The following is a 17,510-nucleotide window of genomic DNA, read 5'->3' as shown; positions in this document are numbered from 1 at the left end:
CTCTATTATATCTTTAATTCTTTGAACCCCCAAATGGAAGGGTTCTTGAATAAATATCTTAGTAACCATCAACAATTTTCCTTGAGAGCCTAATTGATCGATTTTTTTGATTCAAAATTTTAAATTAATTTTATTAATGTGTCACTTTAATTATTTAATATTTTATTTATTAATTTCAAAATTTTTAATTATTAAAATTATGAAATTAGCGTTTTGCCCTCAAAGAGGACTTTTCATGTTTTAAGTTGGTCTTTTATGTTCTAGGATGTTTTATAATCGATTTTTCATAAGGAATTCAATGGAAATATTGGTTTATGTTATTTATGAAGTTTTTTTGTATGAAATGGTCGTGAACTTTATGAGAAGCATTTTCGTAATTTTGTCGAAGTCTATGAAAATTGACAAAATGATTTATTTGATTTTGATTTGTTATTTTATGTATTTGAATAGGTTTTCCTAAGTGTAACGTAGGCTCTAAGGATATTTTAAGGTTACGGGTATTTTGGTAATTTGATCATTTTTTAGTGATTTTTATCGTGAAGCTTCTTTTTGTTTGAAAAATGACGATTTCTAAGCTTTTGGGATTATATTTTCCTAGCGTAGCGTGGTTTCTAGAGTTTTATCAGTTCGAGATACCTCATCCGGATTTCTAAAACATATCTGGTAAGAAAATAAAGTATTGAAATAATCATCCATCATTGGGAATCGTTGCAATCGGATTAACGAGTTTATTAATCAGGCGGATGCAAAAATGGGGTGTCTACAGATGCCCTTCTTTGGCTGAGGGTTGAAGCAAACTATATAGCAAATCTATTTTGGTAGATAGTGCAATATCCAAATGCCAAAGCTAGTGACAGTTCATTTTGCAGCCTGATTTAGCAATTCATCTAGACGTTTGAATCCTTAAAGGTAAAACTCTCCCCGAACAAAAAGGTTGTCAGGATCTTGAGCGAGAGCTCTCACTGACAATGTCAGATCCTTGGATTTTAAAGAATTCTCCTTGACTAAAAGGTGCAAGTATGAGTGTGTATACTATGTGAAACTGAGTAAAAATTGAAAAAAAACTGAGCATAAACTAAGCATAATCTGACTAAAATCTGAGCATAAACTGATCATAATCTGAGCAAAAGTGAGCATAATCTGAGCAAAATTTGAATGTCTTACTCTACCTACCCTAGGTGAAAAAGTAATGAAATTTTTTTTTTTTTGGAGTCCTACTCTACCTACTTGGGGTAAAAAAATAATGAACTTATTTTTCTGGTAGTCCTATTCTACCTGCTCGGGGTGAAAGTATAATGACCTAATTTTTTTGGGAAGTTCTACTATACATACTCGGACTGAAAGAATAATAAACTAATTTTTTGGGAGTCCTACTCTACCTGCCTAGGGTGAAAGAGTAATGACCTAATTTTTTTTTGGGAAGTTCTATTCTACCTACTCGGAGTGAAAGAGTAATGAACTAAACTTTTTGGGAAGTTCTACTCTACCTGTTCGGGGTGAAAGAGTAATGAACTAATTTTTTTTGGGAAGTTCTACTCTATCTACTTGGAGTGAAAGAGTAATGAACTAAGCTTTTTAGGAAGTTCTACTCTACCTACTCGGAGTGAAAGAGTAATGAACTAAGCTTCTTGGGAGTCCTACTCTACCTACCCAAGGTGAAAGAGTAATGAACTAATTTTTTTGGGAAGCTCTACTTTACCTACTCGAAGTGAAAGAGTAATGAACTAATTTTTTGGGAAGTTCTACTCTACCTACTCGGAGTGAAAAAGTAATGAACTAAGCTTTTTGGGAAGTTATACTCGAGTAATGAACTAAGCTTCTTGTAAAGTTCTACTCTACCTACTCGGAGTGAAAGAATAATGAACAAAGCTTTGAGGGAACAAACGGAGGATTAACCTCGTATTTGATTTTTTTTTTTAAATAAAAAGTTGGATTTTATGAAGGTCCGGTAAATATTTTAACTCTCTTTGAATCTTAGGAGTTTTCAAAATTACTATCAAGAGGGTACCTTTAATTCAAAGTTAACCTTATCCTTTGGGATTGGAATTGACCAGGTTTCAGAGCCAAAATGCCCCTAGTTAGACAAGGAACATTGCACTGGGGATAATTGAATACATAATGCAAAAAAAAAATGCCCCTAGTATAAGGGAGAAACTAAATATTTAGAGGAAAAAGAAAATGCCCCTTGTATGAAGGTTTGAAATATTTGATTACCGCAAGCACGATAAAGGTTTAACTTTTAATTTTGACTTTTTATATTAAAGATTTTGAGTCAGGCTCAAAGAAATTGGAACAAAATATTTCTTTCTGAAATTCATCATAGAATTTGTTATTTCTCCCCGTCGGTTCACATAGGGACATAAAACTCTTCAGATCAATCATAGACAAGATACTTGTATCAACTGAGTCTATATTTGGTTCAAACTGGGTATTGAAACTTCATTATTCGGACTTCTGATGTTTCGGCTGGACCACCTTTTCAGCTTCTCAACTCAACGGAGATTTTTTTTATTGGTTGCTCTGAGTTTTGCCTAGATTGCCTTTTCAGGTTTTCAATCTAACAAGCATGCTCTAACTTTTGCCTAGATCGCCTTTTAGGTTTTCAACCTAGCATGCTTCATTTTTCTTTTTTTTTTCCATTTTAAACTTCTCGAATTACTATCTGATCATGCTTCGCTATGTTCCTTGACTTTTTCGCACAGTACTTAGGAGGACTTTTATGTGTAGGCTTAGGACTGGGCATAAAAAGAAAGGAATTTTGAGGCTCAAAAATCCAAATGCCCTTTGTGTGGCATTTCTTTTTAAATTATTTTCTTTTTCCTTAAATTTTCTTCCCCATTTTGGATGATATTTCTTTTTCTTTTGAATTTTTTCTTTTTAGATTTTTTCTTTGTCGGGAAATCTATTTTTTTATTTTGATATGATCGGGCCTGAAGTAACTTTTCAGGTTGCCTACGTATCCCAGAAGTTTGGGATCAGACCAAGACGTAGTTCGAATTTTCCCTACCTTAGGTTGGGTGACTGGGTTGAGAAAGAAAAAGGCATTATTTGTTTTTAAAAGACTGCAAAGGGCTGAGAAAGGAGATATTGAACTAGGTAGCAGGAAAATTGATTCAACCAAAGATGACCTCCTTAAATGTAGTACCGCTTGATCTCGTCAAGGTTGGTTGACTCTGGTAGTTCAATTTTATCATGATCTTGTAATCTAACAATTTTTCTAGACATTATTTTCTTAATGAATGAATCTTTCCAACTGGGTTCAGACCTCCTCCTGTAGTTGAGGAGGGGTGTTCCATTTTCTTTAAAGTATGATGGTTAAATCCGACTTGTAAGTGACAACCTTTGATCTTCTTGTCAAGCGTGTGAGCAACTATTCTCTGATAAGCTTGCATGTGGTATTGAGCTCTAAGTAATTTTTCTTCAATTAAGTTTAGTTCTTCGTACCCATGACAGACCTAGTTTGCTTTTAACAATTGACTTTCCATCAAGACCTTGAGATATGGGATTTCCATTTCAACTGATAAGATTACTTCCATATGAAAAACTGTATTGAAGTACGATACACCCAAAGTGTGAATGATAGCTTCTCTAACCAATGTTGGTGCGATTGACACATTTTCACGATGATTTTCTTGAGACTCTTACTAGTTGCTTCAACTGCTCCATTAATTTGAGGACGATAGGGGGATGATTTGTGATGCCGGATCTTTAAACTTTGAACACAGAGTAATCCTTGACTTTGAAGTATGACCCATCATCAAAGATCAATTGAAAAGGTACCCCCATATTGACTGATAATATGTGACTTGCAACTCAAGATGTAGTGAGGATAGCACTGATACATTTTATAACATCTCTATCGATATTTTCATCTCATCGGGCAAGTATCTATTTCATGTTGAACAACACCCAAGCTTGCACCTAACATATTCTCATCAAACTAAGCGAACAAGTCTTTTGAAATTTCTGAGTAAATTCATTATCCCTTCGTGTTCCTTTAGGGATAGGATGATTTCTATTTGAATCTCTTTAGGAATCATTTTTCGTTCTGAGGTCAATGACCTGTGCTTTCTCGATTAAAAGTTGAGTCCGACTCTTATTTTCTTGCTCAGGAATGAAATCTATCCTTAAAGCTAGATTAATAGTTAATTCGTTAATGCGCTCGAGGTATTCAAAAATTTTCTTTATTCAAATAGGGCGACAGACGTCGTTCTAGACTTAGCAAACGAACTCGACTCATAGAAAAGAATAGACTCAATCTAAAGAAGACATGACCTTGATGGATTGATAAAAAGAATTGGACTCAAGCTAAACTACATGATTCATGAAAATTTGAGACAAGTACCTACAATGGCCTTGATTACGGATGGCGAACTCGAGATATTGCTTACAACCAGTAGGACTGAGGCACTATGATCTTAAGGAACAACTAGGCTATGTTGAGAAATTTTGAGGTCATTTCTTGACTATTGACTTGATATTGACATTTGTTCTAACTGACCAGATTTACGACTCCAACTAGGAGGTAGACGCTTGAGTTTGGGAGCAATGATAACCTTGAAAATCCCATCAAAGGTGGATTACTAGTTACGAACCCTAAAGTAGACTTCTAACAAATAAAGGTTTCTCTTGATAGCATGGGTTAAGTTAACCCCTAGATTCAAAATCTCTAACCAATGAAATATTTTCATCAAGAAATATTACATGAAAATGATTTACTGATCTTGTTAAGTATGAAATAGTCAGTCCATAGAATTAAACTAACTGATGCAAGGTGATTGGGACTATGTTCCCATTTGAGTTTGGGCCGGTTCGACCCAATGGATCTGAGTATTTCACTTGCATCATTTCATCCAATATTTTTAAGCCAATTAGTTCAACCGATCCATATACTGATCCATAAGATCCATTTACCAATTGGCCTAATTGGTTTAACTTGATATTGACCAGTATGTCTCATCAATTAAGTTTATTGGGTTGGATCGATATTGCGGGTTTGATTGGAACGGTGTGGACCGGTCCACCCACTTTCCTTTTGGTTGGATTAAATAGAGCAACTCGGGAACACCCAAGATAAGTTTGAGTCGTGGTCTACAGGAGAGGTTTCTCGACTCTAAGCTTACTATATGCAATGCATTTTTATCTGGCCACCCTTTCCCAAGTACACATATATACCTCTCGAGCGTACTCAATCAAACGGTCCGTGGTGACTTGGTTTGATATACCGTATAGGTGATAATCTAAAATTTCCACTAACTTCTCTGAATCTAAAAACATCCAGTTTGATCTCTAGTTGAGAGGTGGCGCACAATGCTGAGTAAGGGCCCATTTAAATACCTCTCGTCTAGAATAGACGTGGTCTATCCCCCTGGTACAATAGGGTACAACGGGGCAAGATATCGCTTAAGCACCGATTTTGACCAAGAAGCACAATTGATATACTTGGATTATCTTTTATATACCTATGGGTACGAGTCAAGAGTTATAGCTTTCATAAATGGTTTGGCATCCCGCAAGGGGACCGACCACGTACTAGTACTACGTTCGGGACATGTGACTGTGTGGCTCACAATAGGTCAAAGGCTCAGGTCGCTCCAGCCTGGGTGCATCGATATACCTTTCAAAGTCACCTGATCAGATGGTACTGATGCCCCAGTTTAATATACCCTAAGGTACGTGACTGGAGTTGTGGTTTTCATGAATGGCGTCGCATCTCCAAAGAGACCAAGCCACGCACTAGTGCCACGCTGGCTATTGGGACGTGCAAAACAGTAAACATGCATGTGGTGTGTGCAAAATAGGGTGGGGTGTGCCCGGCGCCTTTTTCAAATAAATGGGCCTATGGGCCTAATCATACCTTTACAACATTGATTTCAAATATTGAACAAAATATAAACACATCCATAATATTCAATTCGAGATCAAAGCATGCACATCAAATGTATATATCAATTAAGGTCATCGCAAATCAATCAATGGATATAGCACAGAAAAATTGATCATATTCCACATTGAAATAAACACACATTTTTTTTATAACTTTTATGGTCCAATCAGAGGTCACTTATGGGTGACCCCAAAATAATTCGAGACTTCAAAGAATGTTAAATTGAGGATAGCATGATAGTCGTTGAGATGGGGAGATGACTTTTTTTTTCTTTTTTCGGGTAGACTTGTTATATTTTTGGCATAAAAAATCCCTTACTTTATTAGTTTGCTACTCAACCAAACTTGTAAGTAAGATCTTAGGCTATCCTAACCAACTAAGTAAGATTTGAAACCTTACTAAGGGTTATTGAGTTCACGTGGACCATCACATCAGCACATCAAAACTACAATCTTTTAGGTTTCACATACAAAGCTTGGGTTGAAAAATAAAATGAAATTCAAAAAATTTAACTTAGACCCAATATTTTGAAAATGAAGACCATTGAACTTTAAAATTAAATTCAAAATAAAGAATGTTTGTTTTTGAAATTTTCCTTTAAAAAAAAAAACTCTTAAAATTTCTTTTTCTACAAGCTTTTGATGTTGAATCATTTTTTTTTTTTGGTGTCACGTGGGGAGATCAATGACTCTTAGTAACATTTAAGATCTTACTAAATTAGTGAGGAAAGCAAAGCCTTTGGGTTAAGTTAAAAAAGAAATTTTGTCGCAACCCAAAAAAATTGTTCAACAACTAATTTGAATACACATAAATTTTAAAGGATGTGGTCCCTCATCATGATGTGTAACATACTCAATAAAATCAAATTTTCACAATAAAAATTGTAATAAGGGGGTTGCCAAGCGTATAAAAGAATTTTTTTTTTTTTTTTTCTTTTAGTTTTGGTTGGCATGGTTGCTGCTAGCACCCTCAATCAATTTTTTTATGTTGCTGGGCAGCACACACCACTCACATTTTTTCTTAAAAAAAATGCATACACGAATTTGATTCGGCGATATTACATGAACTCACTAGACCTCAATTAGGGTCGTCCATCCTTCTTCCTTTCTTCCCTACTCCTCTTTGTTGGAGTGAAAATTAGTAAAGAGGACACGAAGAGAAGCATTGAAAACAACATTAAAAACCAACCCCAAAATTTGGAACACCTTATTCCCATAACATGGAAGTACAATATCAAAACCTAAACAAAAAAATAAAACAAAACTAAACACTCTGATCTCTTCCAGAAGGGACTCTTCCCTAAGGTACAGGTCATGTAATAGGTGTATACTAATGTATGCAGTGAGGCATTGGCAGCAAGCTCTACTGGGTTAAGAGGCTGCAAGGTATGGAGCAACACAAATAACACATCATAACAACCACTATTTGATGGTACACGTGGAGGAACGTCAACTGTTCGATTTAGAGGAGATGATGATAATTTTGATTAGAGAAAGGAAGGTGGCTAGAGCTAAGATAGTTGTGGCTTTGAATCAGGTGAAGAATGAGACGAGCTTGGAGGTTGGGGCGCAATAGACGGAAGGGAAGAAAAGAGTGGAGGCTGAGTTGGCTGAGACTTTAAATGACAGTGCCATAGTTTCGATTCAAAACAAAGAAGAGAAGAGATTGAGAGAGAAGTGAGAGATTGAGAGAGAGAGAGAGAGAGAGAGAGAGAGACATCCTCTCTCTTTGCTGCCATTTTCAGCATAGGTGAATAAGAAACGAAAATAAAAAAAACGTCTCTCTACTGCCTCTTCTCCACACAGAAAAACAGCCACCATTAAAGCTCTGTTAGAGCTCGAGATTGACGTAAAAACACTCATGGAACCCAATCCATTGGCCACGGTTTTTGTTCACTCCTATTATTGACCATGATATTTCCCATGTTGGATCGAAACACAGCGAAGCTCTTGGTTCAGATTCGAAACCCATACATCGGATTTTCACTAAGAGACCGAAACAAATCGAATGGATTCTTATTTCTCTGTTGGAGAGGATGATTCTTGTGGGGGGAAATTCTTGAGCACCGACACGTGGCTCGGATAAAGGGCCAAGGATAATGATTTTGAGGTCGGACAAACCACGACTCTTGTTCGGTTTATTAACTCCGACGAATGCATGTATTCCAAGCTCGGAGCTATGCCATCAGCTCGTAGGTCGGTATGACAGGTCTGACAGATAAGCCTGCAATAGACAGTCAGTTCTAACCACCCACGTCATGTCAGACCAACTCTGACTTTCTCAGAAGCGATAGGGCAGTTGCAACAACTCCTGCAGCTGACATGTCAGGGAGTAAGCTAACTACCTCAAGTCACCTCAAGGGGTGGCGCAGAAAACGATCAAGTTGAACGCCTATATAAGGAAGAAAACTATGAGTAAAAGAGGTTCGAATGCTCCTTCTCTAAAACACACTACACTGATCAATTTTGCTAACTTGATCGTCGGAGTGGGCTGTTTTGCAGGTCCCCCCGAGCTTAAAGAGAAGGAAAGTGTAGAGCCATTTCGTGCATCTACAATTTGGCGCCGTCTGTGGGAAACTTATAAGGAGAAAAACGACCAATATGGGAAGAGCTAGAGGCGAAAATCGTGGGGAGCCATCAAATCCACTACCAGCAGACTCGCCCCCAAACGCGCCAGATCCAATGCTAGCAATGTACAACTTACTCACAAAGATGAGAGAAGAAATGCGCAGGGGGCTGGAGAAACAAAATGATGAGATAGTGAAAATAAGAAGGGAAAACGAAGAGCTCAGGCAAAGGTTAGGCGAGCGTGCGGAGACCGAGGAAGGCCCAGGGGCAGAGCAGAGTAGCGACCATCCTGTTCGAGCGGCAAGAACGGAGGTAGATTGGACTGAAGATTCAACAGCAGTAAAAACGCAGCATGGAAGCTCCGAAGTTAAAGAAACCATGACGAGGAAGGAAGTGGAGGAGATGCTCAAAAGAAGGGATGAGGAATTCGCTCGAGGAAAGGATCCCGCGCAAAAGGTACGGAACGCAATTCGGGAACTCAAAGGGACTCCATTCTCGCAGGCGATAATGAAGTCAGAACCACCCAGGTCGTTCCACATGCCAAAGTTTGAAAATTATGACGGGACGCGAGATCCCATGGACCATATACTGCACTACAGAAGTCAAATGGTGCTGTACCAAAATGATGATCCGTTGCTCTGCAAGCTGTTTCCGTCAACCTTGAGGCTCGGGGCCATGATGTGGTTCCAGGCCTTACCAGCTGGGTCCATTACGAACTTTTCCGAACTGGAAGAAACGTTCGTTGGGCAGTTCGTGCACCTGCGAAGGAAGAAGGTCGGAGTTAACACTCTATTTAACCTTCGACAGGAGCCCGGGGAGAGTATTAGGTAGTTCGTAACCCGTTTTCGAACGAGAGCCCTGGACGTAGAGGGCATGGACGAGGTCACAGCATGCGCGGCGTGCATCGCTGCGGTGATCCCGGGAACACGGCTCCATGAGTCCTTGATCAAGTCCGATCCTACTCGTCTAGAAGATTTGTATGCGAAGGTGGAAAAGTACATCCTGGTGGAAGAGTCTGTGAAGGGCAGAAGAAGAAGCACCCAGACAGTGGCTAACAGCGAAGGAGGAGTAGACGCTTCAAAGGTACCGACCCACCCCGGAGTGGAAGGAAGTAAGAAAAGGCGGAGAGAGTCGAACGAACAGTCGTGGTGGAAAAGAGGCCGGGTGTATACCCCGCTCAATGAAAAACTATCCGTGATACTGAGGCACATAAGGGGGGAGCCCGACTTCGTTCAGCCGCCACGGGGGTATAAGGGGAAACCCGAAAAACCATTCTGCGAGTATCACGAGGCTGAGGATCACCCTACTGAGGACTACTACAGGCTGCGCCATATCATCCAGGATATGATCGAAGCAGGGAAGCTCAAGGGTTATGTTTCCGCGGGAGGAAGGAGAAGAGAGGAGACTACCGAGAGAGCCGAGCGAAAGCCCGAGCAAAGAAGGCCAGCTAAAGGGGGGCGTCGAGAGACGGAAGAGCGCAGGATAGTTCATACCATCACAGGTTTATTAGAGGCCGAAGTGCCGTCCAGGCGGGAGATTCGAGAAAAGGTAAAAAAGATCCGACACATGGTCGGGGTTAACAGTGTGGCGTCAGGAGTATGGGTAGTTGGAACAACAAACCACGGACCAGATCCCCGGGCAATCGTATTCACAGAGAGTGACCTAAGGGGGACGGCAGGGCCCCATCAGGACGCATTAGTAATCGCGCTCCCAGTGGGAAACGTCGAGCTGCGAAGAATACTGGTGGATTCGGGGAGCGCAGTGGACATTCTCTTCCTAAGCGTGGCTAAGAGAATGGGGGTTTCAGGTAGTTTGGAGCCGACGCCGACCCTCGTCTATGGGTTCAATGGTGCCGCTAGCAGGTCGGTAGGAGAAATCACTCTCCCGATCTCAACAGGGTCTAAAGTGGTAATGACAAGATTTGTGGTAATAGACGCAGACTCGGCTTATAACGCGATCTTGGGCCGGAGATGGATACACGAGATGAAGCAGTCCCGTCAACCTATCATCAAGTTATTCGTTTCCCGGGTAAGGAAGGAATAATGGAAATCAGGGGAGATCAGGAGATGGCGCAGAGAGGTTTTTCACCTGGCTTTGAAGCAAGACCGAGGCGGCACCGAGGCCGTCCCACCAAAGAAGAGAAAGGTAACTCCAACTGTTAATGAATCTTTGTAGCAATTACAGAAGCAGCCGCGCGCGAGCAGCGAGTAACAGTTGAGGAAGTCGAAGCCGTGGATCTCGGGGGCGATGGAGGACAGATAGTTAGTGTCGGTATCACGATGTTGCAGGAGGAGAAGGCAGCACTACTCCAACTTCTGAGGGCAAACAAGGATGTATTCGCATGGTCATTGGAGGACATGCCTGGGATAGACCCGTCGGTGGCGTGTCATAGGTTAAATGTGTGTGATGAGAAGCTTCCGACCTATTAGGCAGAAGCCACGGAGGCTGTCGCCGCGCCTCAGGCAGGGGGTGAATGAGGAAATCGAGAAGATTTTTTAAGGCCGGGTTTATCAGGGAGGTAGAGTACCCAGAATGGATAGCGAACATAGTAGCAATGCCGAAGAAGGATGGAAGGGTGAGAGTGTGCATTGACTTCACGAACCTGAATAAGGCGTGCCCAAAGGATAGCTTCCCGCTGCCAAGGATTGATAGGTTGGTCGATGCCACTGCTGGACATGAGAGAATGTCGTTTATGGATGGATATTCGGGGTATAACCAGATCCCCCTAGCAGTGGAAGACCAGGAACGGACATCATTCATTACCGAGCAAGGGTTGTTCTATTTTAAAGTTATGCCGTTCGGTTTGAGAAATGCCGGGGCAACTTACCAGAGACTCGTGACAAAAATGTTCGAAGGATTGATCGGGAAGACTGTGGAGGTATATATCGACGATCTGTTGGTAAAAAGCAAGAGAGCGGGAGACCATCTGGCAGACCTTAAGCAAACATTTGATCGGCTGAGGAGTTTCAAAATGAAGTTGAATCCGAAGAAGTGTGTCTTCGCCGTTTCCTCCGGGAAATTCCTCGGGCACATTATCACCAGGAGAGGTATCGAGGCAAACCAGACCAGATCCGGGCGTTGGTAGAAATGCCGAGCCCCGCTAACCAAAAGCAGGTGCAGAGTTGGCAGGGAGAATAGCTGCGCTAAACAGGTTTATCTCCAGGGTATCCGATCGATGCCGCCCGCTCTTCGCGTTATTGCAGAAGGAGAAGAATTTTGCATGGAGTACGGAGTGCGAGGTAGCCTTTAGCGACCTAAAGAGGTATTTGGGGCAGCCACCGATCCTTAGCTCTCCGGAAGAAGGAGAGGAGCTGGGGATTTATCTGGCGACCAGTCCATCTTCGGTAAGCTCCGTTCTCTTTAAAGTTGAAATGGGACGGGAATATCCTATTTATTACGTTAGCAAAACGTTGGGCGTATCGGAGGTTAAGTACACCAGGACGGAGAAGGTGGGATTGTCGCTCGTTTACTCGGCACACAAGCTCAGGCCCTACTTCCTTTCCCACCGCATCCGGGTTGTGACGGACCCCCGCTGAAAGAATGATGCACAGATCCGAAAAGTCGAGGAGGATGGCGAGGTGGGCTGTAATCCTCGGAGAGTACGACTTACAATTTGAGTCCCGGACAGCAATAAAGGGGCAGGTATTGGTATTGGCAAATTTCCTTGCGATTTCCCGGTTGAGGATCCGAACTGGGAAGAGTTGGAAAATGAAGACGAAGGGACGGAAGAAGTGGAGCTATGGGACAAGCAGGCAGGATGGAGAAAGAATTTTTGTCGATGGATCGTCAAATTACTCAGGCTCGGGGGTGGGAATAGTAATTGTAACACCGAGCAATGATAGGTTGGAAAAGGTAATCAAACTCGGGTATGGGGCATCAAATAATGAAGCCGAGTACGAGGCAGTTATCCACAGGCTGAGAATGGCAAGGGAGTTGAAAATCGGCCGGGTAAAGCTATGTACCGACTCCCAACTTATAGCAAACCAGTGTAACGGGAAATTTGAAGCAAAAGACGAACGCATGGCGAAATACCTGGTCTCAGTTAAACGGGAGATTGAGAAGTTCGACCAAGTGGAGATATGCCAGATACCCAGGGATGAGAACAGGCATGTGGACTCGTTGGCTTACATTGCCTCAATGCTAGGAGAGACGGAGGGACGATCTTTACCAGTGGAATACCTGCCTAGAGCCAGCATCGAACATGAGGAGAGGGAGTGCGCGCAGGCCGAAAGAACGCCAGGATGGATTGAAGAATTCACTCAGTATCTGCGCACAAAGGTTCTGCCCGTAGACAGAGGGGAAGCCAGAAAATTGCTTCGGCAGATCGGGAAATATACTCTTGTTGGGGAAGAACTGTATAGGATGTCCTTCGGGGGACCACTCCTCAGATGCCTTGCTAAGCAAGAGTCCGAGCTCATAATGGCGGAAATCCACGAGGGGATCTGTGGCAATCATTCGGGGGGACGCTCGCTCGCCAATAAGGTCATCAATCAGGGCTACTTCTGGCCAAGGATGCAGGAAGATTGTAAGAGGTATGTGAGGACCTGTGATCAATGCCAAAAACATGCTCCCATGCATCTACAGCCAGCCAGTGAACTCCATCCTATGAAATCACCCTGGCCGTTCTCAATATGGGGAATGGACATTGTGGGACCTCTACCTCGGGGAAAGGGGGGCAAGCTATTCATCCTAGTAGCCACGGATTATTTTACTATAATGGGGAAGCTGTTCCCCTTACACGGATTCGAGAGGAGAAGTTATCAAATTCACGTAGGAGCACATCATAACGCGGTTCGGGATCCTTATGCACTAATCTCTGACAATGGAACTCAGTTCAAGGGCAATCGCGTGCAATCGTACTCAAGGAATACGGAATCCGTTCTCTGCAATCGTCGCCAAGATATCCACAGGAAATGGCCAAGTAGAAGCATCAAATAAGACAATCCTTGCAAACTTGAAGAAGAAGCTGGAGGAACACAAGGGAAGATGGGTAGACGAGTTACATAGTGTCCTCTGGGCGTACCGAACCACGGCGAGGAGGGCAACAGGATTTACTCCGTTCGCACTAGCCTACGGAACAGAAGCCGTTATTCCAACCGAGATACAGGTTCCTACAACAAGGACGCAAGTGGCCGAGACCGAGTTCAATGACGAATTGGTGGCACGAAATTTGGATTGGTTGGATGAGACACGGGAGAGGGTCATAGAAAGATTGGCACGGTACCAGCAAGTGTTGAAGAGGTCTTATGACCGGAAGGTGCGTCCCAGAGGGTTAAAGTCGGAGATATGGTTCTACGAAAGGTATTTTCTAACACCAAGGAAGTCAATAGCGGCAAGCTTGGCTGTAACTGGGAAGGCCCATACATCGTGCGTAAGGTCGGGGAAACAGGCGTTACTACTTAAAGACGCCGGCAGGGGAGGAGATTCAGTCACCATGGAATGTATTCAATTTAAAGAAATATTATCAATAAAGCCATCTTTGTGCCTATGCCTGCTGGTCTAAGGAAAAGCCTCGGCCCCTCCATAGGAGCCGAGCCCAACTGAGGAGTTGGTTTGGAGGAAAGCCTTGGTCCCACCACGGGGACCAAGCCCAACTGAGGAGTTGGTCTAAGGAAAAGCCTCGGCCCCTCCATAGGAGCCGAGCCCAACTGAGGAGTTGGTTTGGAGGAAAGCCTTGGTCCCACCACGGGGACCAAGCCCAACTGAGGAGTTGGTCTAAGGAAAAGCCTCGGCCCCTCCATAGGAGCCGAGCCCAACTGAGGAGTTAGTTTGGAGGGAAGCCTTGGTCCCACCACGGGGACCAAGCCCAACTGAGGAGTTGGTCTAAGGAAAAGCCTCGGCCCCTCCATAGGAGCCGAGCCCAACTGAGGAGTTGGTTTGGAGGAAAGCCTTGGTCGCACCACGGGGACCAAGCCCAACTGAGGAGTTGGTCTAAGGAAAAGCCTCGGCCCCTCCATAGGAGCCGAGCCCAACTGAGGAGTTGGTTTGGAGGGAAGCCTTGGTCCCACCACGGGGACCAAGCCCAACTGAGGAGTTGGTCTAAGGAAAAGCCTCGGCCCCTCCATAGGAGCCGAGCCCAACTGAGGAGTTGGTTTGGACGAAAGCCTTGGTCCCACCACGGGGACCAAGCCCAACTGAGGAGTTGGTCCAAGGGAAAGCCTCGGCTCCTCCATCGGAGCCGAGCCCAACTGAGGAGTTGGTTCGACGGAAAAGCCTTGGTCCCACCACGGGGACCAAGCCCAACTGAGGAGTTGGTCCAAGGAAAGCCTCGGCCCTCCATCGGAGCCGAGCCCAACTGAGGAGTTGGTTCGACGGAAAAACCTTGGTCCCACCACGGGGACCTAGCCCGGCAGAAGGGTTGGTTTAAAGGAAAACCTCGGCCCCTCCATAGGAGCCGAGCCCAACTAAGGAGTTTGTCCAAAGACAAAGCCTCGACCCCTCAACAAATGGCCGAGCTTAGCTGAGGAACTCATCCGAAATTAAAAACCTGGTCCCTAATACGGAATCTGATTTAGAGTCAGAATTCCGGATCTTCACTGGCATGAGCCTAAGGAGTTAGGTATAGCTAATTATTCCGTTTGTTCTTTCTAAGTATAATGCCTTAACAGAAAAACAAAAAAGAGAAAGCAAGAAGGCACGAGAGTCGACGAAAAATATATACATTTATATATTTACATTAGGATTACATATGAAGCTACAAAATGGTGCCAACAAAAAAAAAAAAGAGAGAACGAACGACAAGCTAAGTATTTGCTTCGGGCGCGACTTCGGCTTCATCGGGGGCTTGACTCTCGGCAGGCGCAGTCGAATGGTCTTGGACCACGGCGGCTACCACTTCTGGGATCACCTCCGGCTTCTTTGCTGCCGCCTCGGTTCTCCTCAGCTTGGCTTTCAATTTGTTGTAGGCCGCTTCCCAGGCCTCCTCCGAGGAGTCAAGCTGGGCCTGGAGATAGTTGAGCTGGTCTTGAAGAGCTCTCTCTTGCTCCGCCTCTTTCGCTTTGACTAGTTCCTCAAGTGAGGAAATCTTCCCCTCTGCCAGAGCCAGGCGGTCCTTATTTTGCTCCAGCTCGGATAGTGCGCTATCCAAGCTTTGTTGGAGCTTCTGGGAGCTGGCCGCAGCCATGTCCCTCTCAGCCTGGAGCTGAACTATGCGGCCCTCCGCCGCCTTGAGGTCTTGCGCGGAGTTGTCGCTAGCCTCGACAAGTTTGGCCATGGCATGTTGGGCCTAGTAGGAAGAAAAAGAGAAGCGTTAGAGGTGTACGAACGCAGAGAAATAATATCGAGGTAAAGTAAGAGGCTTACCATAGCCAAAGCTCGGAACGCCTCGTTGCAGAATTTTGCTGAGTCACCAACAAAACTGCGGCGTACTTTTTCAACGTCCCGCGGAAGCACGGACGCATCGAAAATAGCCCTAGCTATGGCCGGGTCGGATAAGGCCGAGTCCCTATCCGACACCGGCCTCCCCCTGACTGATGGGCGTACCATCCAGGGGGTAGGGAGAGGCTGATTCTCCCTTCGGGCCGATCCAGCCGAGGACGTGTGCGATGGCTCGGTTGGATGGCCTGCTTCGTCGGCGGCGGGAGGCGGAGGTAGTTGCAGCACCGGCACTGGTGCTGGGGACCTAGAAGGATGAGGCCCCCTCCTCAGCCTCTTAAGAAGAGGCCGGTGATCTTCTTCTTCTTCGAAAGCAAAGCCACCCACCCTCAGGGCCTCGGTAGGTAGGGTGGGCGCGACTTCCGTAGCCTCGTCCTCGGAATCGGATCCCAGGACTGGTGGAGGACGCTTGGACTGGAGAGCCATGGATGAAGGGCGAAGTGCTGGTGGCAGAAGCTCGGTAACGTGACTGAAAAGGTCGGGGTTCGATAACAAGTGCGTTATCACCACCGATTCCTCAGAGAACTTGTCCTTGCTAGGACCTGCGGACATAGCGGAGAAAAGTTAGCCTCAGGAGCCTAGTAAATACAGACTATAAAAAAAACTGGATAATAAGAACAGAGCGAGACTCACCATGAGGGTTGAAGGAATGGTGCGTCAAGGGAGGGAGCTCGTCCCCGGGAGCACTCTCCCACTGTCCGGACAGCTGAATAGGGAATAAAAACCATTCCTTATCCGAGTCGGGAAGCTCGATCAGGGACGGCTTCCCTCTCCTCTTGGAAAGATAGAAGAAACCCGGTCTACTCGGGCATTTTTTAAGGGCAAACTGAGCCCTAATGTCCGCTAGACCGAGTTGCAGACCTTCTTCCAGCCTCTCATTCATTAGCTCGAAAGCTTGAATGAGACAGAAGAAGTTCCCACTCATTTGGCCGGGAGCCCTCCTGAAGAAGTTCAGGACCTCTCGAGTTAGCCTACTAAGGGGAACTCGAAGGCCAGCCTTCAGCTGCCCCCAGTATACCACCGAGGTACCTGGGGGGCATTCACGCTGGACAGAGGTCTCGTCCACATAGGACAGACGCACGCCACTAGGGACACCGAAAGTATCCCGGACGGTGCCCAGCGGAGGGCGAGCGGGGGAATAGGTTTTCCCCTTGGCCATTTAGAAGAGAGAAGGTGAAAGGGAATGGACAGAGGAGAGAGGAGGGACCTTGACCGGATTACCTCTACGCTGCGTCTTTCTAAAAGAGAAGTTGGAAACTCCTGGTCTCTGAACAGCGGTCGGTAGGATGGCACGGCGACGGCGTAGCGAGGCACGATCAGAAAACGTCCAAAAAGACTGAAGGGTGGCGAGAGAACGATTGGGCAGAGTAACGGCAAGGCAGATGAGGGTGGAAATGAAAATGGGAAATGGATGGGACATTTATAGGCCTGAGAAGCCTCGAGATGCGTGATCGAAATCAATAGCTGGGGCCTTTTAAGCCCATAATGATGAGGCATTAATTGCTGGACAACCCGATATGACCGTTCGAAATTCGCACAAGAATTGAGCCATTAACCGGACGCCACGCGTACTCTGTGCAATAATTGCGCCGTTTAAACCAACAGGCAGGACGCACACTACGATAACAGCCCGACCGACCGCCGCCCTCGAAAAATGAAAAGCTTAAGTAACGATTCGCCAT

General features: G+C 44.7%; 2 protein-coding genes across 2 annotated transcripts; both read left to right on the top strand.

Annotated features, from left to right (window-relative positions):
* The first annotated feature begins 9,327 nt into the window (after positions 1–9,327).
* LOC147388880 (uncharacterized) lies at positions 9,328–10,497 on the top strand. The gene has a single exon (XM_086419664.1). The coding sequence runs from the start codon at positions 9,328–9,330 to the stop codon at positions 10,495–10,497; it is 1,170 nt and encodes a 389-aa protein (XP_086275790.1).
* Positions 10,498–12,024: 1,527 nt separating this feature from the next.
* On the top strand, positions 12,025–13,957 carry LOC147388879 (uncharacterized). Its single transcript, XM_086419663.1, has 2 exons — positions 12,025–12,986; positions 13,288–13,957. The coding sequence occupies exons 1-2, from the start codon at positions 12,025–12,027 to the stop codon at positions 13,955–13,957; spliced, it is 1,632 nt and encodes a 543-aa protein (XP_086275789.1).
* Positions 13,958–17,510: the final 3,553 nt, after the last annotated feature.

Source organism: Akebia trifoliata, chromosome 12, assembly GCF_017979445.1.
Source record: "Akebia trifoliata isolate Shusen 1 chromosome 12, ASM1797944v1, whole genome shotgun sequence".
Lineage (NCBI taxonomy): Eukaryota > Viridiplantae > Streptophyta > Magnoliopsida > Ranunculales > Lardizabalaceae > Akebia > Akebia trifoliata.
The sequence above is the reverse complement of the archived record's forward strand: the minus strand, read 5'-3'. Positions and strand labels throughout refer to the sequence as shown.